At 35.9% G+C, this 25,149-nt stretch overlaps 1 protein-coding gene across 1 annotated transcript; it reads left to right on the top strand.

Moving 5' to 3' along the window:
• Positions 1–18,225: 18,225 nt before the first annotated feature.
• LOC103303640 (beta-casein) lies at positions 18,226–23,571 on the top strand. The gene is made up of 6 exons (XM_054723569.1): positions 18,226–18,276; positions 19,582–19,608; positions 20,639–20,662; positions 21,010–21,051; positions 22,433–22,960; positions 23,539–23,571. Exons 1-6 carry the CDS (start codon positions 18,226–18,228, stop codon positions 23,542–23,544), a joined length of 678 nt encoding a protein of 225 aa, XP_054579544.1. The 3' UTR covers positions 23,545–23,571.
• The last annotated feature ends 1,578 nt before the right edge of the window (positions 23,572–25,149 follow it).

Raw genomic sequence — 25,149 nt, forward strand, 5'->3', positions numbered from 1 at the left:
ACATCTACATTAGGCATTCACTATATGGATATGCTTAAGAGATAAGGATTGATTCTTCTAATAGAATAAATACTCAGAGGAGAAAATGTGTTTTATTATACTGGATTACCTGGACAATACTTACATTGTATCTTTTTTTATAGTAACGATGATCCTGTTAAAATAAAGAACAAGTTAAAATTGTTATCCATGTTTAATTACAAGTTTCTCAGTATGTGAATGTGTCTTACCTCATGAGATGAAGAATCAGCACTCTTGAAAAAAGAAAAAAAAAGAAAGAATGAACATCTCGATTGTATAATTCTAGATTGAGTATCAAAATGCACTTAGCTGCCACAATTATCATTAAACAAAACGGAAGCAAATCTTAGGAAACTGATGCACTAGCTAGCTTTTTCATATTAGTGACAGAATACAGACGAGGCTTAGGCTATACTTAATTTGCTACACTCTGATATCAATGCACTTGAGTCCAAATTGCATGATAAAGAAGAAAGTCAATTGTTGGGATCAAGAGAGTGAAAATGAAAATTTTAAATGTGGATTAGCTCCAGACCATGTATGTTCTAAGTTGCTGAAAAACTATATATATTTACAAATTGATTATACAGGTACAGACTGGTGATATTATTATGGTTTTCTCTCTTCTTCCGGGATTTTTTTTTTTTGAACTTGCACTTCTGTGCATGCTTATTGTCTGTCTGTATGTACTCGAGATTTATTCTAAGTCCTTAATGTACTGATGTAGGTTAATTCAAGGAAAATGTCCACACAAAACCATGTTCGCGTGATGCAACTGTGGCCCACAACACGAGAAATAAGGGACAATCTCTGAATAACTCCTGCGAACATATTCTTCAAAATGTTCTGATATACTTACAATCATGGCAACCATGAGAGCCATGATAAAGGTGAAGACAAAGATCTTCATGTTTGGCTGAGTCCTGTGAAAGCATACGTTACAGATCAGTAACACACTCATTCTCCTGCACTTGCAAATCACTTATTGATCAAAGTAGGACCCACAGCTTTGGAAAACAGACTGGATTTACAAAGAGAATTAAAGCACATCGCCTGACATCATGGATCTTAGACACTAGTAGGGGACATGGATAAGTAAAGATAAGTGCTATCGGTGCAGAAATAAAAAAGTGTCATAAAAGCAGACAAAATGGACATCTTAAACAGAATGAGAGAATGGGTGGTATTAAAGTAAAGAAAAGGTAAAGCTTGTGTTAGATTGTATAGAATTAGTAAAGAGAGGTTGAGGGAACCTGAAAAGAAACAAAAATGAGAGAAAGGATAGCATACAGGAAATGAAACAATTCACCAAGTAAGAATGAAAACAGAGACGAGCTAGCCATTTAAACTATGATATTATAGATGCTTTACATAATGGCATATGAAGTAATTGTTAAGGCAGAGTTTAAAGAAGTATTTAGAAATAAAAGGGACAGATTTTACAATAGAGATAGAGAATATCAGTCAAGTTTGCTAGCCTGAGAATTGAGAGGTGGTGTCATCCTATACTAAAATTAATGATAATGGATAAAGAAAAGAATTATCAGAGGGAATATTTGTAGATGCATTTGTAAAATAGGTAAAAATTATTTAATCTGCAAAGACTATGATTCAATGACTCTTTGATACATTTTTGTAAGTAAATATATACAAGTGAACTCAATTCTGTTGCTGTTGTATAGAAATAAAGCAGATTATTTATTTCTCCGTTATAAACTTCTAAATAAAACATATTGCAAACTATAAAGTAAATAATGAGTGAAAGCTTGTTTTCCCCTGATAATTTTTGGCCCCCAGTTTTGACAGAGCAATAAAGTAGCACCTTTTATTCAATGATTGGAGAAACTCTTCTTCTGCCTGATAACTCTATATCTCTAATATATGAAGCACAATTTGTGACTGATGGTATTTCCCTTGTTTCTTATCTGCTACTTTTGTCTCATTGGCTTAAACTCAGAAAGGTGCCATTTGTCAAACTGAGAAAATGATATATTTCTTGAAGAAGTTTTTTATCATAATCTACTTATCAAATATTCTGTCATGTTATGATATACACAAGTTTGCAGCATTAATGTTATTCATACCTCAGAGTTTATTAAAATTAGAGGATTAATGGAAATTCACATAAACTGGTCTTCTACAGATCAATACCCAGATGGATAATTTATGATCTTTGAAAAATATTATCTAAAGAACACAATGGTATAAGTTTGATGTAGTATAAAAACTTGCATCTTCAACCAAATCACACATGAAGTAAAAATATGTTAAATAAAAGGAATTCATAAAACAAAAGTCTGTTATACAATGCTAACTCTGCTGAAAATCAGAATTCATATTTATGATGAAAAGAACAATGAAAAGATAATGGAAAATGAACTAGTGATGATAACACAGTAACTGTGGTGAAGGCTAATTCAATCTTTGAAGTAATACACCCACATGCAAAAATAGAGTTTATGCTATTCAAGAGATCATCTATATATATAAAACCCTAATATGTAAATAGACCAAAATGGAGGAACAAATGAACAATCGAACAACTGTTCCCTGTGACCACCAGGGGGTGCACATAAAACATGGCGGGCATTGGCAGCAGAAGGCAAAGGGTGGAACATGGCAGGTGTTGGCTGCAGCAGGATGGTGGAGCAGCTGAGCAGGGGCATCAGACCAAAGCGGGGCGCCAGCTGCTGTCATCAGGGCAAGCCTCTGGTGGTTACTGACAATTCTTTGCTCCTGCACACCGAGTTCCCATCTGGTGCCCGCCCTGCTCACACCCATAGCTGGAGCCTAAGCTGCAGTTCGCACCCACTGCCGGTGCCCAGAGCTGGTCCAGATCACTTGATGCCATCAGTGGGTGTGAGCAGCGGCTGCCGGTCCCAATCTCCCTGCTTGCTGTCACCTTAGGAATACCAATCTGTCCTTATTTACGGGTCCTGACATAGAATCATTGTTTCTTTAAATTGTTTTTTTTATGAGAGAATATCAATAAATAATATACACTTTAAAATAGTTTACAACTTATTGTAGCAATCAAAAATCACAATAAGACATCAGATTAGATTGTCCATGAATATATTACCTTAAATCCAGATGCGATGCAAGAGTTCAAGGAGCTGAAACTGTGAAGCCCTAAGAGATGGTGTGCCTTTCTAGAGGACTGATGTATTTATATACCCTGAACACTTCCATTTGTTTTTCTAAATCATGTCAATTATGAGATCATATTATAGAACCAAAAATAATGCCCAAAATCTGTCCCCACAGATACTAAGAATAGACTTAAACTTTACAATAGAAGCTTGTGAAGCAGAGTGACCAGGAAACAATTGTACCCATCATGTGTTTAATGCCAGTGTTTATCTTTGTGCATGAATAAGACACAGAGAAAAGTATGCTGCAGTAAAGGAAGCGTGGGGATGAACTGCACTGGTAAAATTTTTCTGTAGAATACCATCTGCTGTATGTGAACAAATGGTGTCCAAGATGGAAAATCTCCATGCCCAAAATGATACTATCTTATCAAAATTTAACTGGTTCTCTAATATATGGTAACAACTGGCATAATAAAATTGGAGCAATCATTTCTTCACATGTGCCTCCTGCAGATTATTACTATGTACCTTTATTCTACTGACTTTGAAATATTCTGTCCTAAAGTATATTCCAATGTTTGCCAAAATGCTGTAATCCATCAAGTATTAGATAACAAAACAATTCATATTTTCAAGTCCTATGATCACAGAAGCTCAGTCGTCTATGTCTCACATAGTAATGGGATGCATATGGTTTTATATTGAATTTGCTTCCTTTGAGTCTTTAGATGTTCATGTTCCTCACTGGGAGCCATGCTTTAACATGATTCCACTAGATAGGAGGGAAAATTAGTTTTCACTAAGTCCTGAAGCACATTTGTATAAAAATTCAGCTCTTTGATACTGGTTGGATAATGTAATGTACTCAGAACTGAATACACAAAAAGTCATTTGTAAGCATTAGGGATATTTGGTGTCCAAGTCCATTGTTACTCAAAATGTGGTTCATGTGACTATCACCTGGGAGCTTAATGTGATGGAAATGCAAAGTCATAGGTCCTCTTTCCAGGCATGTTGAATCAGAATCCAGGAGGTGCAGCAGCAATCTCATGTTATCAATATCTCCAGGTGATTCTTTGTGTTCCATAAAGTTTGAGGAACCACATAAATGACTCAAACTGCTTTATGTGTCTATAGACCTGACCCTATAAATAGTATTTAAGGTTTTATTTTTATCAGGTGTTTTAAGGAAATATTTATTAGGTGGATCTCCTCTGCTATACTTGAACAACTGCATTAGAAATTGTTATTCTTTTGGTGGTAAACTTAACATTATAACAATTTAATTAAGTCAAATAAAGTCCAATTCAACTTATTACTCTTATCATCATTATTTTTTATTTATTCCTATGCCTTATGGCACATAGTTGATTTTCAACATTAAATCCAATCTCCAGTATATTCTCAATGAAAAAAAGTTATACAAGGTTCAGTAAGTATTGAAATAAGCCTGACTTATAAAAAAATAAATCCTGGAGGATGCGGAGAAAAGGGATCCCTCGTGCACTGCTGGTGTGAATGCAGACTGATACAGCCACTGTGGAAGACAGTATGGAGTTTCCTCAAAAACTAAAAATGGAACTCCCATTTGACCCAATGATCCTACTTCCAGGAATATATCCCAAGAAACTAGAAGCACCAATCAGAAAGGATATATGCACCCCTATGTTCATAGCAGCAAAATTTACCATAGCTAAGATTTGGAAACAGCCTAAGTGCCCATCAGCAGATGACTGCATTCAAAAACTGTGGCACATCTACACAATGGAATACCATGCTGCTGTAAAAAAAAAAGGAATTCTTACCATTTGCAACAGCATGGATGGAACTGGAGAGTATTATGCTAAGTGAAATAAGCCAGTCAGAGAAAGATAAATATCACATGATCTCATTCATTTGTGGAATATAATGAACAACATAAGCTGATGAACAAAAACAGATCCAGAGACAGAGAAGCATCAAACAGACTGTCCAATCTATGAGGGAAGGCAGCGGGGAAAGATCAACCAAAGGACTTGCATGCATGCATATAAGCCTAATCAATGGACACAGACTCTAGGGGGGGTGAGGGCATGAGTGGGGAGGTGGGGGAGGGACATTGGGGGAATAAGGACACATGTAATACCTTATTAAGTAAAGAAAAAAAATAAATCCTGCTGTATTAATTTAAAAATGTCAAATGATTTTCCTCCTCCTCCTCCTCCTCCTCCTCCTCCTCCTCCTCCTCCTCCTCCTCCTCCTCCTCCTGCTTCTTCTTCTTCTTCTTCTTCTTCTTCTTCTTCTTCTTCTTCTTCTTCTTCTTCTCTCTCTCTCTCTCTCTCTCTCTCTCTCTCTCTCTCTCTCTCTCTCTCTCTCTCTCTCCTTACCTCTTTGTTCCCCTCAATTATTTATTCAGTGATTTCTCTTAAGCCATATTACTAGACACTGTTCTAATAGATATTCATAGCTTATTGAACAAAATGTGAACCAGTGATTCAGAAACACTACCAAACTACAAAATCAGAAAAAAAACCAACCAACTGCCAGGTAATAAAAATTGACTAATTCCAATACTATTAACTTAACTCATCCATATTTTGGGTTGGAACACCAAAATGTAGGCATTATTCCACAAATAATTTTCTGCTTCAAGGTGATAGGAAGTGTAGGGATTATGTGTGATGGAAGGAGACATGAACAGTGGAACTTACACATAGGACTATCCTTGTGTGTTACTTATGGATTCTTCCTCTATGAACAGTAGGTCATTCTAGAATATTAATGGACCAGAACTTGTCCTGTTATTTTATAATTAAGTAAATTAGATGTCATATCAGCTATACCTAAACACCATACTGTTTGAAAATGCCTGTGCTTTCATACAAGGGAAAACTCAATAAAGAGTGATTGCTATGTCACAAATATGACATTAAATTGAGGGCATAAAGGTGCAATCTCTAAATGGGTATTTATGATGACATTTATTCTGGATTTCCTTATTCTTCTCTTCCTGACCTTTTGTTTTTCTTTCTCCTCCTCCCCTTCTCCTCCACTTTCTCCTCTCCTTCTTTTATTTCTCCTATAATGAAAGTATGCCCTATAGTCTACGACAAAACCCATGATGTCATTTATTTAACTAAAAAAAAGTTTGTGTTTTATTTCTGTGTGAATTGCTAAAATGAAAAATACTGACCTGACAAATACAGAACAACATATGACTGCCTATTAGTAACATAAAACTTTTAGGGCATTGGAAATTCAAAGTGACAATCTCTTATTTCTGCCCTGAAGAGGTTTGTTTACCTTATGTTATGACCCAGATGTTGGCATCCTTCCACACCTTTGCCAATTTATATGTTGAAGCCTACCTACCAATGTGTTGTATTAGGAGGTGGGGCCTTTGGGTGTTAGGTTAATTGAGGTCATGAGCTTGGATCCTCATTATGAGATTAAGTGACATCATAGGGAACAGTGACATCAGAGCTTTCTCATTTTACCTTGAAAGATACTGGAAAAAAGCAGCTCCCCCAGGAAGGAGGCTTGCACAAACAATCCAACCATGCTGGAACGCTGATCCAGAATGTCCCAGCCTCCAGAACTATGAGAAAGAAGTGTCTATTGTTTAAGCCACCCAGTCAATGGTATTTTGTTGTACTAGACTTAAGTCACCAAGACATTTTATAATTTGTGAAAGAAACTTAAAGACAATTTCAGAGAGAAAAGTCCAGGGGAGGGTTGAATATGTGACTTTAACTTGGGAGAAAAAGGTCCAGACTGAAGCTAAATGTTTATGAGTAATTAACTTATTGATTACAATGAAAATTGAAGAGATCATATAGAAGAAATTGTGCAGAAACACAAGAGAAGTTGGCTAAGGGTACAAACCTTTAGACAATAATAAAAGCAATGTGAGAGAGAAAATAGAGAAGTTCATGAAAATCTCCTAGAAGGACAAAAAAGATAGCTGAAGAGAGGACAATTTCCAAACAATTTGTGAATTTTGGAAGCCAAGGGGATAAAATGTCAGGAAGGAAGATTAATTCTCATGAACAAATGTTACCATGATTTGGAGATTGCTTAAGCTCTTTAAACTATAATTTTTTCTTATCTAGAAATAGATATAATAAAGGTGAGAAGGTATATAAATCACATTGTGGAAAGAAATTGTCCAAATATAAACATTAAGTATTGTTTTTCTATGTAGCATCATAATCTTTATAAGGAAGAACACTGTAATTAAAAAAAAAATTCACTCAGTGCCTGGTTGGTGTTGCTCAGTGGTTGGTCATTGACCCATACACCAAGAGGTCACAGGTTTGATTCCTGGTCAGGACAAGTGCCTGGGTTGCAGGCCCAATTCCCCGAAAGGGGACATGCAGGAGGCAGCTAATCCATGCGATGTTTCTCTCTTGGCAATGTTTCTATCTCTATCTCTATCTCCCTCTCCCTTCTTTCCTCTCTAAAAATCAGTGAAACCATATTTTAGGGGGAAAAAATCACTCAAGAGGAGACAGGAAATGAAAACCAAAGCAATGATAAAATATCTTTAGAAATCATGTGTCACTTGAATCTTTATAACTGGAGGGAGAAAGTTAGAAATTTAACCAGACATAAATTCGTTTATAGAAGAGTGAGGGTGGATATTTGAAGGCAGATATGCCAAATGGAGACAAATTTCTCTAGAAAATAGGTAAATGTTTTTTACAATTCACTAATGGGTGTGATGAGTTAGAAGCTTCAGAAATTAATGCTATTTTTTGTATGGCTTATTGAAGGGAAAGATTTAGAGTTATATGGCATAATTATGTATAGTATATAATACTTGATAGTGATAAAAAAATCAACTATATTGGCTTATCTATTGATTGCATCATTTTATATTGTGCTTGACTTAATCTCATGTTGTTTTGTATAGTAATATGCAGTATAGGGTTGGAGCTATAGGCTATATCATATAGCCCGGGTGTGTAATAGGCTATACCATCCAGGTTCCTGTAAGTATACTCTGTGACATTTACACAATGACAAATTGCCAAACTATGCATTTTTTAGAATGCATCCTCCTCATTAAGTGGAGCATATATGTAAAGGAAAAGTAATTAGGATTAAGTATGTGTTTTATAAATCAGTTCCTTGGGCACTATGCTTCCATGAGCTGTGCCTGCTCAGAGAACATTTTTCTTATTCAATGATCCTTGATTAACTTTGTAAATTAATTTTAACTAGCGTTCCCATTGCAGGAAAAATCCTGCAATAGGGTTTCCTGCTGCACTCTACCCCACCCGGCCTGTGCTCCTCCCTTCTCCCCTGCCGCGCCTTCTCTGCCAGCCCGCCTGCTCTCCTTCCTTCTCCCCCAGCCCCGCCTCAGCTCTTCCCTTCTCCTCCCCCGCCCCCCCTGGCTTGCTTGCTTCTCTGCAGCTTTGCTCCCTTCTGCGGCTCTTGGCTTCTTTCTACGTTGTCTTGACATGCAAATTAGCCGCCATCTCGGTTGGGGTAATTTGCATACTCGTCCAGATTGGTTGGTGGGCGTGGCTTGGGTGTAGAGAAAGTGTGGTCAATTTGCATATTTGTCTATTATTAGGTAGGATAGCAACAGTGCACATATGTTATTTTTTACATTTGAATAATATTATGGAAAGAATTAAAATGCTCCATCTATACAAATAATGCAAATATATCTATCTTTAATAATTTGTCAGAGTTAATCAATTATATGTTATCTTGTTCATAAACCTGGATCACTATACAATGCTGGAGACCAGCATAGCAGCATTGGCATGAAAGCGCAACAAGGAACTTGGAAGGTCATGGACCTTGGGCATCAGTAGCCTGATGTCAGCACAGATTGTTCTTGCTGAGATTGAGGGGTCTTGAAGTGATTTCCTGACCTTATAGTCTTTGGTAAATGTTTACTGAGCTTTGCTGACCTTTACTGAACTTTGATACTATCTGCTTACTACGTGCCCTGCCTACGTGCTTTGCTAAGGGCAAATGTGTAACCAAGTTGAATAAAAACAGGAAAGGCAAAGACTCGTGGTTCTTCTTCCCAAAGGAGGTTCCACCTGGCCCCCATGCTTAAAACATATTTCTTGTGTCGTGTCTTCATTGTGCATCAGCCCTTCTACAGGTCCTCCTGAACCCACTGGGCAGGTCACGGCAATACAAATCCACATTATTTGTTCAGTTTACTTTCTTTCCAATCCCTCCTCATGTTTTGGAAGTTATTAAAACTTTTGGAAGTTTGGCTCAGTGGATAGAGTGTCGGCCTGCGGACTCAAGGGTCCCAGGTTCGATTCTGGTCAAGGGCATGTACCTTGGTTGCAGGCACATCCCCAATGGGGAGTGTGCAGGATGCAGTTGATCGATGTTTCTCTCTCATCGATGTTTCTAACTCTCTATCCCTCTCCCTTCCTCTCTGTAAAAAATCATTAAGATACATATTTTTTAAAAAGTGCCTCAAACATTACTCAAAAAACTGAGGTTTTTAGTACCAGCTCTATCTCTAAATAGTTGTAGTATCTTCAGCAAATAATGCACATCCTCACATCCTCAATGTTTTCATCCATAAATAATCTTGAACACACCACATGGAAAATATTTAGGGTCTCTTACAGTTCCTTTTTTGGAACATTTTGGAGCCTTTCTTGTACTCTCGATCCTGCTTTTCTATGGGCTTTCTTTCCTGAAGGTATTTTTTATATGGCTTCAGCTCTTACCTTTGTGTTTCGCCCAAACATTTCAGACCCATTATCCAGTTTGAAAAAGAGCTTTGTCTGAACAAGTTCTGTTTATGGCACATTGTCCTAGAACATCTTGCTTTTGGTAGTAGCACCTCTCATGGACGCCGAGTCAGAGGGAGCGGGCTGTCCCCAACCTCGATTCTTGTCTTTTCATATAAATGAATTTAAATGAGAAAACTCCAGATGACTGCATGGTGATAAAACCAGTTTTATTAAAGCATGTACGTTTATTAAAGAAACAAGGCAAGTGAATCTAAACATCTGGCTTATGAAGCACAGACAGGCTGGGCTCTCAGCTAACGTAAGGAATGTGTGGTGTGGGGGTTCAAGGCATTATATACCGTACCTTCCTGTCTATAAGTTTCAAAAATTCTTCTACTGAATATTTTGGTATAGAGAGTAATTCAAAAGGTTCCTTTTTGCTTTGTTGTGGCCTTCCCAGAATGCATGAGAAGCACCTGGCAATTTTGTCTTGTCAAGCCTTGGGTCTGCTGGCTTTTCTGCTTAGAGAGTAAAAAAAAAAAAATAAAACTGCCCTTTCTCCTTTCCCCTTCCATAAAACAGCTGGTTTCTTTGTTTAATGGGTGAGAAAGACACCTCCCCACCTCTCTCTCCCTTTCCTATATTCTCTCATTAGGGAGGCTTTGAACAGTTTGCTCTCAAGTGTCCTTGGATGGGGAAGATAATGGCCAGCTGCAAATTGCCCATACTGCTTGGCCTTGTTTTAACTTCCCTGTCTCGGTTTCCCTATTCCTCCTGTCCTAGAATTTCTCTATAGCACTTTGATTATATCTTGTTCCTGATGCAGGATTGTCTTACAAAGTTTCAATGGATGAAATTTATGTATCATGGTATGAAACGGCACCCCAAGTTATGCACTGGGAAATCTTGTGTTGTTCACCTGGTACTTTATTTCTTACTTATCATTGTGTTCTGATGTATATATCTAATCATTAGCACTTCCTGTTATCTTAAATCTCTGGTTTTTCAATTTATTTCTTTTTTGGACAAGCCTTTTTGTTAGCTTAAGAATCATGATTTCCTTTGTCATGGTATTGCATACTTTTCTGACCCATTTGAGTCCAAAACTATACTGATTCATGTAATTCAAAATAAAGAGAGGAACAAGGAGATACTGTATTTATTGCACAATATGCAAAGCATTTGCTGAGAAAATGAAAAGGAAATGTTTAGTGTTTGCTTCATTCCTTAGAAATCACTTTTTTTTTTTCTTAAGCTTTGGCAACAGAGAGCTAACTCATAGGGCAACTTGGCAGCCACAGTCTTTCCTTATTGGATCTATAACATTGGGATCATTTCATCATTTCTTTCATGGCTTTCTCTGAGATCTATAGGAACATGGTCTCAGAATAAATATAAGATGAATAGTTCAAATAGACTATGGACATTGACTTAGTTTTTCTAAGCAATATAAAACATGTACGACAATTAGAAGTGTTCCCCTCCCTCATACATCCAGCAAAATATGAATAGAAGTTATACTATGAAGGAAAATGATTAATTATGCCAATGCTTTATTTACTTAATTCAGAATGGATGCTTAAGTCCTGAATGTACCTATTACATCCAGTGCTCAGAGAGAACATTATAAAATTGAACAGTTTCAGATACAATCAGCCAATTACATACATGAACATCAATCACTAAAGAGACAGAGAAACTTAAAGACTCCAATTGTAAATAGAAACATTAAGTACTTTGAAGCCTGCTTCAGACTTTATTGTGGACTTTGGGCAAGACCCTTCTTTTCCCGAGGCTCTAATTTATTTTTTTTAAATCTGCTGTAGTTCCATAAACATTATCTGATAATCATTTACTCTCCTACAAACGATATGAATTCAGGCCTGAGAAAATTCATTTCTGAAATTTATCTTTATTGTTGAAAGTATTTCCCCCCAGTGACCCCATCCTCTCCAGTTCCTTCCCCTCCCCAGGCCTTCCCCACACTATGGTTTGTCCATGGGTTATATATATACTATATACACTGAGTGGCCAGATTATTATGATCTCTGAATGCATAGTAATCTGGCCACTCAGTGTATTTGCATCTCAAATAGGTACCAAAAGTATTCCAGACTTTTTCTGGAGATCAACCACCTATTTGCCCTGAGCTTTCTATCAGCCAGTGCAACGGGGCTGATCAGGTGCACGATTTATAGTATCTTTGATAGCAAATAAATGAGGTACTCAAGAGAAGTACACTGAGTGGCCAGATTATTATGCATTCAGAGATCATAATAATCTGGCCACTCTGTGTGTGTGTGTGTGTGTGTGTGTGTGTGTGTGTGTGTATATCTATATATATATATATATATATATATATATATGTATATATATACACATTTAAGTTCATTGGTTAATCTCTTCTATTTTTAGTTTTTTGAGGAAACTCCATACTGTTTTCCATAGTGGTGTACCAATCTGCATTCCCACCAGCAGTGTACTAGGGTTCCTTTTTCTCCACATCCTCACCGGAACTTGTTGTTTGTTGATTTATTGGTGGTAGTGCACTTGAGAAGAAGGTATATTCTGCAACTTTGTGGTGGAATGTTCTGTAAATGTCAATTAAATCCATCTGGTCTCTTGTTTCTTTTAAAGTCTCTGTTTCCTTGTTGATATTTTGTCTGGAAGATCTATTCAGTGAAGTCAGTGGGATGTTAAAGTCCCCTACTATGACTGTATTGTTGTCAATCTCTCCCTTAAACTCCTCTGAAAGCTTTTTATATATTTAAGTGCTCTTATATTGGGCGCATATATGTTTACCAGGGTTATGTTCTCTTGTATCAATTCCATTGGTATTATGTAGTGGCCTTCATTATCTCTTGTCAGGGCCTTCATTTTGAAGTCTATTTTGTCAGTTATAAGTATTGCTACCCCTGCTTTTTTTTTCTTTTTCATTTCCATTTGCATGGAAATTTTTTTTTCCATCTTTTCACTTTAAGTCTGTGTGAATCTTTTGTTCTGAGGTTGGTCTCTTCTAGACTGCATATATACAGTATATGGGTCATGTTTTCTTATACATTCAGGTACCTTATGTCTCAGTCTTTTGATTGGAGCATATTTCTGTTCAAGCACCAATATTTCCTCCAGCCAAAATAATTTATTCCCATTTAACCATGTCTCAAAACTGTACTCATTCTTTTTAAGTTTCAACTAGAATAGTACCTCTTTAAAGACTAGCGGTTCCTGCTCACATTCAGCAAAAGTGCCCATTCCTCCAATCCAGGCATAACAAATGATGAACATTTATTTTAAAAAAAATCTTTATTGTTGAATGTATTGCAATGTCCTCTCCCCCCCCCCACCCACTGCCCCATTATCCCCTTTTAGCTCATTCCCATCCCCTGCCCCAGGCCTTCACCACCCTATTGTCTGTGTCCATGGGTTATGCATATATGCATACAAGTTCTTTGGTTGACCTCTTCCCACCCACCCACCTGCCTTCCCTCTGAGATTTGACAGTCTGTTCATGCTTCTATGTCTCTGGATCTATTTTGTTCATCAGTTTATTTTGTTCATTAGATTTCACAGAAGAGTCAGATCATGTGTTACCCGTCTTTCTCTGACTGGCTTATTTTGCTTAGCGTAATACTCTCCAGGTCCCTCCATGCTGTCTCAAAGGTTAAGAGAGCCCTCATTTTCACTGTGGTATAGTATTCCACTGTGTAAATGTACCACAGCTTTCTTATCCACTCATCTACTGATGTGCACTTGGGCTGTTTCCAGATCTTAGCTATTGTAAATTGCACTGCTATGAACATAGAAGTGCATACATTCTTTCTGATTGGTGTTTCAGATTTCTTAGGATATATTCCTAGAGGTGGGATCACTGGGTTAAATGTTGCAGCCATTATGAAAAACAATATGGAGTTTCCACAAATTATTAACATTTAAGCTCAAATGCTGCATTGTGAACTCAATCTTATTAAAAAGTCTCAGGGGTTAAGACATGGCATTGCATATTCTATCTAATAAAGTGGGAATATGCTAACTGACACTCATGCTGTCGCAAAGATGGTGGCGCCCACAGTCAATAAGGAGGGAATATGCTAATTGACTGCCCCGCCCTCAAAGATGGCAGTGCCCACAGCCACAAGATGGGGACGGCAGGTGCGCAGCAAGGATTTTTTATTTGTTATTTTTCTCTATTGCCGCTGGGGCGGCAGGTGCGCAGCAAGGCCAGGCCTGCCCTCAGGCAGGCCCAGCCACTCCACGTGCCTGCCTCCAGAGTCCCCCAGTCCCCTCAGCCCCCCAGCTGCCCAGGGCTGGCCTGAGGTGCAGGCAAGCCTCAGATGGCAGCTGCCCAGCCACCCAGGGCCACTCGAGGCTCAGGTAACCAGGGCCGGCCGAGGCTTGCACTGCCGGCAGTGGCAGCAGCAGAGGTGTGATGAGACATTGCCTTCCCCTGATTGCTGGGTCGCTTCTGGCCCCTGAAGCCTCCCAGACTGTGAGAGGGGGCAGGCCAGGCTGAGGGACCCCCCTCCTCCAGTGCATGAATTTTCATGCACTGGGCCTCTAGTAATCAAATAAAAATGCAAGTACTCACATCTGGTTTTAGCTGGTATCTTTGCAATTAACAAATAATATGGATTTTGCAAGTTACTTAACCTTTTGGTGTCTATTTATTCATTGAAAATATAGAGAGGAAAGTTAGTTAACACATGGTATTTTTATTACAATCATACAAGATAAGTCTGTAAATGGCACAATGCCTGGCATAGGGTTGGTTCTAAGTAAAAAAAATAAAAGAAAGAAAGAAAGCTGTTATCATTTACATGCTTGAATAGAGACAGTAACCAATATTTATCAGGTAAATAAGTCTCCATGACATTTTATAAAACCATCCAAATTCCTTTTCTGATTTATTCCATTACAGAGGAAGGATTATTCCTCTTGCATACAAGATGTTGGTTTTGTCTGGCCACTGTGACTCACTTGATTGGAGCATCATCCAAACACACCAAAAGGTAGCAGTTCAATTCTTGCCAGAGCACATACCTAGGTTGCAGGTTCTATCCCTGGTCAGGGTATATATGACCTACCAAGGTTTCTGTCTCCCTAAAAAAATCAATTAAACATTTTCAGGTGGAGATTAAAAATATTTTTTAATATATTGGTTTTAAGTTAATGATTTGTTTTTCCCAAATCAAGTGACCGTAGGAGCCAATCAATTTGACTTATGAATAAGCTAGCATCATGGATTTTTTATTTGTTATTTTTCTCTATTGCAGCATAAAACATTAACAACTGCTCAGTTTAACTGAAATTGTGGCCTTTGTGAACCCCCCTGAATTTCTGTGGTTCTCATATAGCATTCCCCCACAACTGAGACCTTGAGATCCACCAAATACTAGAGACCTCATTGTATCCTCATATCTTGGATTTTGAGCCAGAGGGTCACTGTCCTCTGATGATTATCTTTAGTTACTAAACAATTGCATTTCCTGGACAGATTTCCTTTATCAGAAGTGAATTGCTCTCTTGTTAAAATGCTCCCCAGCATTTCTGGGGACAGATATTAGGCAGAAAACTTTTTCCAATCATATAGACTTCTTGGAATTGAAACATACTATTGAATTTTTTTCAAACCACAAAATTAACATGCCATTGAATACAGTATATAAACAGTCACAAAAATAGACAGTCCATCATCTACTTAGCTCCTCTTTCACTTCTTGTCCTCCACTTTGGAAAAAAAGGTAAGATTTTCAGATACAAAGTTGCTGTATCTTCTCTTTAGCTTTATTTCAACTCGATTGAGATTATGAAGAAAATAATTTTTTCAGTGTAGTCTTTGAAATAAAAGTATTTGAAGTAGTAGTGACATTATTTTCAACACTTAGGTTATAAAAAGTAGAAATGCCTATACATATTTGGCAGAAATTTTAATGACCACATAAGCTTTATATGGACAAAAAATGTAGAAATGGTGGTTAATATGTATATATTTTTAGTATAAGGCTAGTTAGCAAGCTATATTAAAATATCTGATTCCTAAATTAAATAAGACTTCCAATTAGATTAAACATATCACAGTTATAAAAGCAAATATATTTAAATTATTATAAGGGAATATGAATAATTATTGGGAAAGCTTTACTCACCATGTGGTATATTGAGTCAAGATATTGTGGGAGTTCTTTTGGAACATGTACTACTTGAAATGCTTATGAATAATTTTTTTAGAAGAGTTTATTCACCAAAACTGTTTACAAGATGCAACATCCTACTTTATTGTTCAAATTATATTTCAAAATAATATTAAAATAGACACATGAAATTGAGTAAAAAAGAAATTCAGCTAAAAAGAAACTTTTACTTTGTAAGAAAAATTCTGGAAGTGCTAGAAATAACTTGAAAACAAAAACAAAAGAGTAATTTTAAAATACCTTAGATTATTATTCAATGGTAAAGTTCTGACTTAAAAATATTAATTATAAAATATAGAAAAGGCAATTGGATTTTCCCTACTCATAATGATCTCTAATGTAGTAGAATATACATTGAGACCTGACAATAAAAAATTAATTAGAGACACATGGAACTCTTAAGCAAAGTAAAATTAATAAATAAATAGTACCCGTAAGAAATCTAGAAAACATATTTTTACCTAATAAAGGGAAATATTTTCAGCCTTAAAAATTACAAAGGATATTTTATGGATGAATTAGGAATGTTTTTAATTAAATATTTGTAGTTCAGAAATTTAGATTATAAATCTAGTATTGAAGATTGTATGTCAAATATATTGGTGGCACAAACATTTTTTTACAAGAAATTATAGAGATGGAACAAAATCAAGCATTTAGTACATTTCAGTCAAAAGTGTTAACTTATATTTTATGATATGCTAAGATAAGAAGTAGCCTGCAGTGGGGACTAGGCAAGAGAACCTGATCCTTTGGTAAGTCATCAAGAGATCAGTGAAAAAAGAAGAGGCATAGTGTATGATCTCTAATGTTATATGACGTAAAAGAGAAGAGACATCATTAGGTATGTGGGGATGAAGACTGTGTAGTGGGTACACATGAGAAAAAAAAATGGGTCAGTGTCAAAAAAATGTGGTTAAGTGGGGCAAATGATGAAATGCTCAAAAAAAAAAAATAATATCCCAGTCTTATAAGAAACTAGAGGCCCAGTGCATGAAATTTGTGCACTCAGGGTGGTCCCTAAGCCCAGCCTGCACCCTCTCACAGTACAGGAGCTCTCGGGAGATGTCTGACTGATGGCTTAGACCCACTCCCCTAAGCAGTCAATTGGACATCCTTAGTGCTGCCGCAGAGGCGGGAGAGGCTCCCGCCACCACCGTTGTGATCACCAGCTGTGAGCCCAGCTCAGGGCTTCTGGCTGAGTGGTGCTCCCCTGTAACACACTGACCACCAGGGGGAAGCTCCTGCATTGAGCATCTGCCCCCTGGTGGTCAATGTGCATCATAGCGACCAGTCATTCCACCTTTTGATTGATTTGCATATTAGCCTTTTATTATATAGGACTAGAGGCCCGGTGCATGAAATTCATGCACGGAGGGAGGGGTGTCCTTCAGCCCAGCCTGTACCCTCTCCAATCTGGGACCCTTCAAGGGATGTCTGACTGCCCGATTAGGCCCGATCCTAGTAGGAATTATCCCAGTAGGATCGGGCCTAAATGGGCAGTCGGACATCCCTCTCACAATCCAGGACTGCTGGCTCCCAACTGCTCACCTGCCTGCCTTCCTGATTACCCCTAACCGCTTCTGCCTGCCAGCCTGATCACCCCCTAACCATTCCCCTGCCAGCCTGTTTGCCCCTAACTGCCATCCTCTGATTAAATCAAATATTCATGAAAACTGTTTAGTAAAAAAAAAAAGGTAAAATAAAATATGATCTTCTATCAGTCTTTAACAAGTCTGTTCCTAATAAGTCTGAGGATACATCAGTGTGGAGACTTTAATATTTAGTTCACTGCTGTAAACCCACAATCTGGGCAGCATCAGGCAATAAAGGGTGCTAAATTAATATTATCATTTTTAAATAAGTGAATCAATTAATAAAATTCATATAAATACTTAAAACTTCTTTCTGTCTTCAGAAAAAAAACCACACACCAACATATGGTACTGTGAATAAGAAGAAAAAGATTGAGGTAGGGTAGAGGTGATAGCTGAAAAGTCTGATTGGCTGGAATTGAAATATAAAATTGATATGTAAGACTAAAAAGCCATAGAAGATATTGACTTTGGTTATATAATAAGCTTCTATTATTATTTTTTCTGAAATTAAGACATTTAATTATCTTTGTTTCCTTAAAAGAAAAGTAATACTACCGAATTAAGAAAATATTTTAGATTGACAACCATGATACTATTTTCTCATTCACAGGACTTGAGAGCCATGAAGGTCCTCATCCTTGCCTGCCTGGTGGCCTTTGCTTTTGCAAAGGAGGTAAGAAAATCTATGAATGATTAACATACAGTGAATTCTTTTTTCATGTATTGATAACATCACCAATATTTTAATTTACAAATAATGCAGAATTTCAACAGTTGTTTTCTATACTTTTAAGAAAATCATCTATATTCCCTCACTATTTCAATAGTGTCCTATAAGGCTGCAAATCTGGGTTAAATACTTTCTACACCACTCTCCTACCAGAAAAAACAAACAAACAAATAAGCCACAGACAAAACAAGAAGACACAAATATCAAATCAAAAAGAGTAGTATTGCACAAAATTTATCTTGCTTGCATGTACAACCTAGATAAATATATCTTATTACAGTGATGAAACTGATGATGAAACAGGGCATGGGCCAAATCCTACCTGTGTCTACCCAAAGAAATCCAGAGGGTGGAAAACAAGGCAATAATAATAATAATAATAATAATCATAAACACATTTATAATCAGAATAAAAAGTGATACAAACTCAAATAACTCTCATTCTGTTACCCATCAAAAATTGTTCTTCATTTAGGTAAAATAAGAATATACAATTAGAATGATCAAATATAAAAGACATAAAACACAATTACTTTTTAAGGCTCTCAAAAGACATACATTTTTTATTTCTTAAATTTGTGATGGAGATAGTTCTGTATAAAGAAGGTAAAAAGGAAGTAGGAAAAATAAGATAGCTCTAGAAACTAAACGGTGATTTTTTTTTTTTCTTTACAGAAGGAACAAATCAGTGTATCCAGAGAGGTAAGATATTTTATTCAGAGAACATTTTCTAACCAGCATTAGTAATATTCTGCCCTGGCTGGTGTGGCTCAGTTAGTTGCAGCTTCCCATATATCAAAAGGTTGCAGGTTCGATCCCTGGTGGCAGTAGACAAAGGCAACCAATAGATGCTTCTCTCCCACCTCTCTCTCTCTTGCTCCCTCTGTATCTGAAATCAATAAAAGCACTGGCCAGTTTGGTTCAGTGGATAAAGCAGTGACCTGGGGACCAAAGGGTCCTGGGTTTGATTCCTGTCAAAGGCACACACCTCAGCTGTAGTCTCCTCCCCGGCCTGGACACTGGTCAGGGCATGTGCAGGAGGCAACTAAGCAATGTGTTTCTCTCACATCGATGTTTCTCTCTGTCTTTCCCTCTCTCTCCTATTCTTTCTAAAAATCAATGGAAAAATACCCTTGGGTTAGGATTAATAATAATGATAATAATAATAACAATATCAATAAAACATTTCTTTAAAAAAAGTAACAGTCTTTGATGATCCAGTTGTTGATTTTGTATTTTTCTTTACAGACTATAGAAAGCATTTCTAGCAGTGAGGTAAGACAATGTTCATTCTGAGGGAATTTTCCATTTTGGACAGTAAAATGCTAGAAACTCTTTGTATTGTGTTTTTTTAGGGCACTTAAGTCAATTCAGCTAGTTCTGATATAAAATTTCATTATATGTTTAAGGACAAAATAAATGTCTACAGAATTCCCTATTCTCTATGCTACTTTTAATGCTAGCTTTACTTGAACTTTTGTCACTATGCCCCACCTCCTTCTTTAAATGAATGCTACACTCTTTTTTTATGACTGGAGCTCTCTCCACACTGACCCCATTCACTTTTTGACATTCATTGAGCACCTTCTGTGGATCAGACATCGACTAGGAGCTATGGTACAAACTGAAAAACAGATGCCCATAGGAAAGAATGTCAATATAAGGGGTGAGCAGACATGCAAATGGCCATATTTTGTCATTACAGGAGTCACTTTAGTAAGTAAGAAGCAGTGAGACTTAGTTTTAGTCTTAAATATGCCTGGGAGAGTTAGGCAGATATTTACACTTGCATCACTTTTGGGGTCTGTCACCTGCTAAATGGTACCTAGGTATATTTTATCTCTTCACAAAGGTTATCATAGGGAAAGTATTTAGTTCTTACAATTCATTTGAAACCTGAACATAACAAATGAACTAAGAATAATGAACAGAATGTATTAATAGTTATAATAATTTCTTATTAATGAATTTTATTCTTTTAGAATCAGATGGCATTTAAGAGATCATTTGTTATCATAGGAAGGAAACATAGTAAGAGGGAAAATTAGAGTCTATTAAATGCTTCTTGTACTATGTTCACTAACTTTCTGTACTTTCTTGACTGCATTCATCCGTCTTGTTTATAGAACAGGCTTGTGCAGAATAGAGCAACATATCAGTTTCAGTAATTCTGCTGTGTTTTTAATGATGTTAGAAAGCAAGAAGTCCACATTAACCTTTTAAATGCCTTCATTTTTTAATTCATATTGGCAAATAAAAATTTTCTATGAAAGCTTAACCTATGTTTACTTTTATTTTCCTGAAGGAGTCCATTACCCACATCAACAAGGTAAAAACATTTATTTATTTATTTATTTATTTATTTATTTATTATTTATATGAAATTTTTGGAGTGACAATGGTTAATGAGATCATATAGGTTTCAAATGTACATTTCTATGTTACATGATCTGTATCCAGCATTGTTTGCCCATCACCTGAAGTCCAATCATCTTCTTTCACCATATATTTGGCCTCGTTTGTCTTTACTACCCTCCAACCCTCTTCCCTCTGGTAATGGGTTTCAGTTTTACATCCCAAAAAGGGGAGAGAGTAAACCTTTATATTTAAATGTATATATTTTCTACATTTGATTTTTATAGATTTTACTACTTCTTTTCATGTTGTTTCTAGCAGAAACCTGAGAAGTTAGAAAATTACAAACAGCAGCAAAAAGAGGTAAGTTGTTCATGATGAGAATATTGTAAAAATCATTATAGAATATAATAATAAGATTATTATTAAATATTTATAATAAATATTTTCAAAAATTATTATAAAATATAATAATACAGAAGATGTGCATATTCAGTCTAAAGAATTGTAATAAAATAAATTTCAGTATAAGAAACAAAAATTTGACAATATATTGCTAAGACATAAGTACATTTTTAAGCTCATAATCCACTTGTATAGACTAAATACTTAAGAATAATTATTGACTTGCTCACTCTACTAATAGTGAGTACCTGTTTTCCAAAAAAACACACTAGTAGATATATTTCTAAGCTGGGAACTAGGTTCACTTATTCTCAATATAGAAAGATGATCAAAGAAATGGTAAGGAAATATGGTAATCCTATTTTGATAATTGATTAGCTGTATAACCTTGGCCCCAAGTTTTTCTGCACTTCAATTTCTTCATCTGTATACTAAGAATATTAATAATCTCTTAGATTGATTAGCAAGCACACAGTAAGTACTCAATGATACATTAAAATTTTATGTTTTATATGAACATTGATGAATACATGCACTTCATAAAATAATGTCTATTACACAGATGAGAGAAGTGAGATACAAAACAACTGAATACACAATTGTGTGACAATATCACACAATTATTAAGTAGTAGAGCTTGATTAAAAAATAAGATTTTCTTAGACTACAGAAAATTTTTTACTTAATTAAATTACATATATGGTAACGTATTTATGTAATTTTAATATTTCAGCTTCTCTGTTGTATCAATGGCTTGGGTTTGTTTGGAACTTATACCAAAATGAATTTACAAAATGATGCCTCTTTAAATACTTATAATAATGACTACTAAGGAAAGTAGTACGGAAGTTAGCTAGTGTTGGGTAACTCCTGCAATTAAACCACAAATTAATATTTCCTTTTCATTAAAACACATAGAAGAAAACCTTGGAAATGTTCCTCTAAGTCTTTTCAAAATTAACCTTCATTATATACTAGTATGAACACAATTTGGTTTACTATTATCATATTATGTTGAAAAGTTCATGACTGCTGAGTACTAAACTGTACAGCTAGCTACGATATTGAAGGAAACTCAGAAAGGAGAAACAAGCTTGAAATCCCTGAACATTTGATTGCAGTTTGATCTGAGTCCACCTATGAAGGGAGTGGGTTAGTGAGAAATCCCTCAATGAGTATTTAACTCATCTTCACATGACCCCAAATAATTTCTTAATCATGGTAAATAAAATATTTTCTTTCTCTGTTTCACTCAGTATTCTTCAATAGAGAGGAGGTTAATTCATCATGAATGATAAATAGCTGAATCTTGGACTTAGAGATTTTTCTTTTTTTCCAGGATGAACGCCAGGACAAAATCCACCCTCTTGTCCAGCCACAGCCTCTTTTCTATCCTAATGCTGAGCCCATCCCTTATGCTATCCTTCCACAAAACATCCTGCCTCTTGCTCAGCCCGCTATGGTGCTGCCTTTCCTTCAGCCTGAAGTGATGGAAGTCCCCAATACTAAGGAGACCATCATTCCTAAGCGCAATGTGATGCAATTGCCTAAATCTCCAGTAGTGCCATTTCTTCAGCGCCAGATCCCAAACCTCACTGATCTCAAAGCACAGCTCCCTCTGCCTCTGCTCCAGCCCTTCATGCACCAGATCCCTCAGCCTGTGTTTCAGACTCCCATGCTTCCTACTCAGCCCCTGGTCTCCCTTCCTCAGTCCAAAGTCCTGCCTGTTTCCCAGCAAGTGCTGACCTTCCCCCAGAGAGCTATGCCTGCCCAAGCCCTTGTGCTGAACCAAGAGCTTCTGGTTGACCCTACCCAGGCATTCTACCCTGTGACTCAACCTATTGCCCCAGCTTACAACTTACAACAAGTAAGTCCTATTTTATTAACTCTGCTGTTTCATTCATGATGTGTATATGATAGTAGGAGTTGTGAGAGATCCAGAATAAAAGAATAAATGACTATTCAATCGATCCAAAAAATACATATAGTTTAGATCAGGGATTCTCAATGCTAGTTACACAATAAAATAACCTAGAAAACATGTTTCCCCCTAAATATCAATGTGTAGGAGTAATTGCAGATGTTCAGAAATAATTGTTCTGATTTTCTAAGTAGAAGATACTGAGTATTGAGAAGAAATAATTTCAGAGAGTATGATTTAATCAATCTCTTGACAATAGAGACAAAGGGGGTTAAGGCTTACTAAAGCCACAATTAAATTTGGTAATCTGGGTGTGGATTAAAGAAGATTTACTCTTTTATAGAGTCTTGAAGTTTCCTTGTGGACATCTATTCTCTACATGCTTTTATTCACATCTTGTTTTTTATGCATGTACATGAGAGAGCTAATAATTGAGATGATTATTTCATTACTTAGAATTTTTAGAAGGAATGTACTTGACAAAAAGTCAATTGTAATATATTTATCTTGTTTTGTTTTTTAAGGCTTAAGAGGATTTCAAAATTAATGTTTACCCCTCACTTTTGGTAAGCTTTGGGAGTTTGGAGACTAGACTGATTATATTTATAGTTAATACATTTTTATATTTCATTATCCTGGATAATCCAAAGGTAGTGAGAAATTCCATCAATATATGAACTTACTTATTAATTATAAATGTGTCATGCACATCTAAACAGTTGACTACTATGTACTTACCTGACTTTATGTATGTTTTGTATTTTAATTCATTTAAATTTCAACTATGTGTTATTGACTGATTTGAATGGTTTAATTTCAAGTGCCTATGTCCTTATGCTTATCATCATTTTTAGAAAAAAACTGGAAGTTTCTTCTACTTTACTACAAATATGTTTGAACTCTTTTTAAAAATCAACTTGTGTTCTCATTTATATACGTTAGGCTCCATAAATTTTAATTGTTTTATCACATTCAAAATGTACATATTGTCTTTTAACTCATGTATCAAAATAAAATTAACAAGTCTCACTGTGAGAATTAAAAGAGGGAAATTTTCTTAAGATACAAATTTTTTAGTGATTATGGTAGACTAGATATTGAAACAATTGCAAGTTAAATGTTAATTGGTCCTTAGAAATTTTATATGCAAGATAGAGCACAACATAGTGCATTTGTAATAACATTTCTCTAATGAATTAGTTATGCCAAAATTATAAATGGAGAGATATGTATGGTTATTTACATAACATAGCTAATTCTATATTTGTTCTCTATTCCACAGAATTGACTGTGACTGGAAATGTGGCATCTTTTCAATCTTTGTATCATACTATCAAAAAAAGTAACAATTTTTAATGATTCTACATGGAAAAATGAAAATGTATTTCTTTATTTTATGTATTACATAGCATTTGTCCTAATTTGATTTTGACTCATAACCTCTATTTTCCAAATTTTAATTTGAAAAGTACCACAGAATTTTAATTTGCAGTTGGTAATACCATAATTATATCTACAATATGTGTAAAATAGTTTCTGGAATTGTGCTTATTATTACTATTTCCTAACCAGTCATTTCAATAAATTAATATTTGATGCATATTTAAGTGTTTCTGTCTTTATTATAATTTTTAAAACTAATTACCTCTTTAATGTTAACTTTAGATAATTATTGTTAAAAATAGCCTTGGAAGAATAGAAAATAAATAGAATGCTCTGAATTGAATATAAAAGATATCAAAAAGTGGAGAAAAAGATAATAATACCCTGTGTTTTCTCTAGAAAATCTTGTTTTACACCCATGGTCCCAGTTTAAACCATTATACCTATGCCTTTCACCTCAAAAGTACCCAGCATCAAATGTCAAATTTTATGGTCATCCTCCTGAAAAAAGGTTCAAATGTGAAATCTGATTCATAGGTCTGCAACATAGCAGCTGAGTCTTGCTTTGAAAGTTACTTGCTCTTTTGGAGCTTCAATTTCCACATCTATATAAAAGCCAATTCCAAGGCTTTTATTGAAGTTTGAATGTGATTAGTGCACTGCACAGTACGCTAATGCACTGCAACAGGAAACACTGCTGCACCATATTACTGACTTGACTTATATCAGAGCAGCAAGAGCCAGTACCTTGG

This window comes from Eptesicus fuscus, chromosome 2 (genome assembly GCF_027574615.1).
Source record: "Eptesicus fuscus isolate TK198812 chromosome 2, DD_ASM_mEF_20220401, whole genome shotgun sequence".
In the NCBI taxonomy this organism is placed as follows: domain Eukaryota; kingdom Metazoa; phylum Chordata; class Mammalia; order Chiroptera; family Vespertilionidae; genus Eptesicus; species Eptesicus fuscus.

Coding starts and splice junctions, on each gene's coding strand:
- LOC103303640 (XM_054723569.1), top strand. CDS start 18,226: ATGAAGGTCCTCATCCTTGCCTGCCTGGTGGCCTTTGCTTTTGCAAAG. Junction 19,609..20,638: donor AAAGCATTTCTAGCAGTGAG/GTAAGACAATGT, acceptor ATTTTCCTGAAG/GAGTCCATTACCCACATCAA. Junction 21,052..22,432: donor ACAAACAGCAGCAAAAAGAG/GTAAGTTGTTCA, acceptor CTTTTTTTCCAG/GATGAACGCCAGGACAAAAT.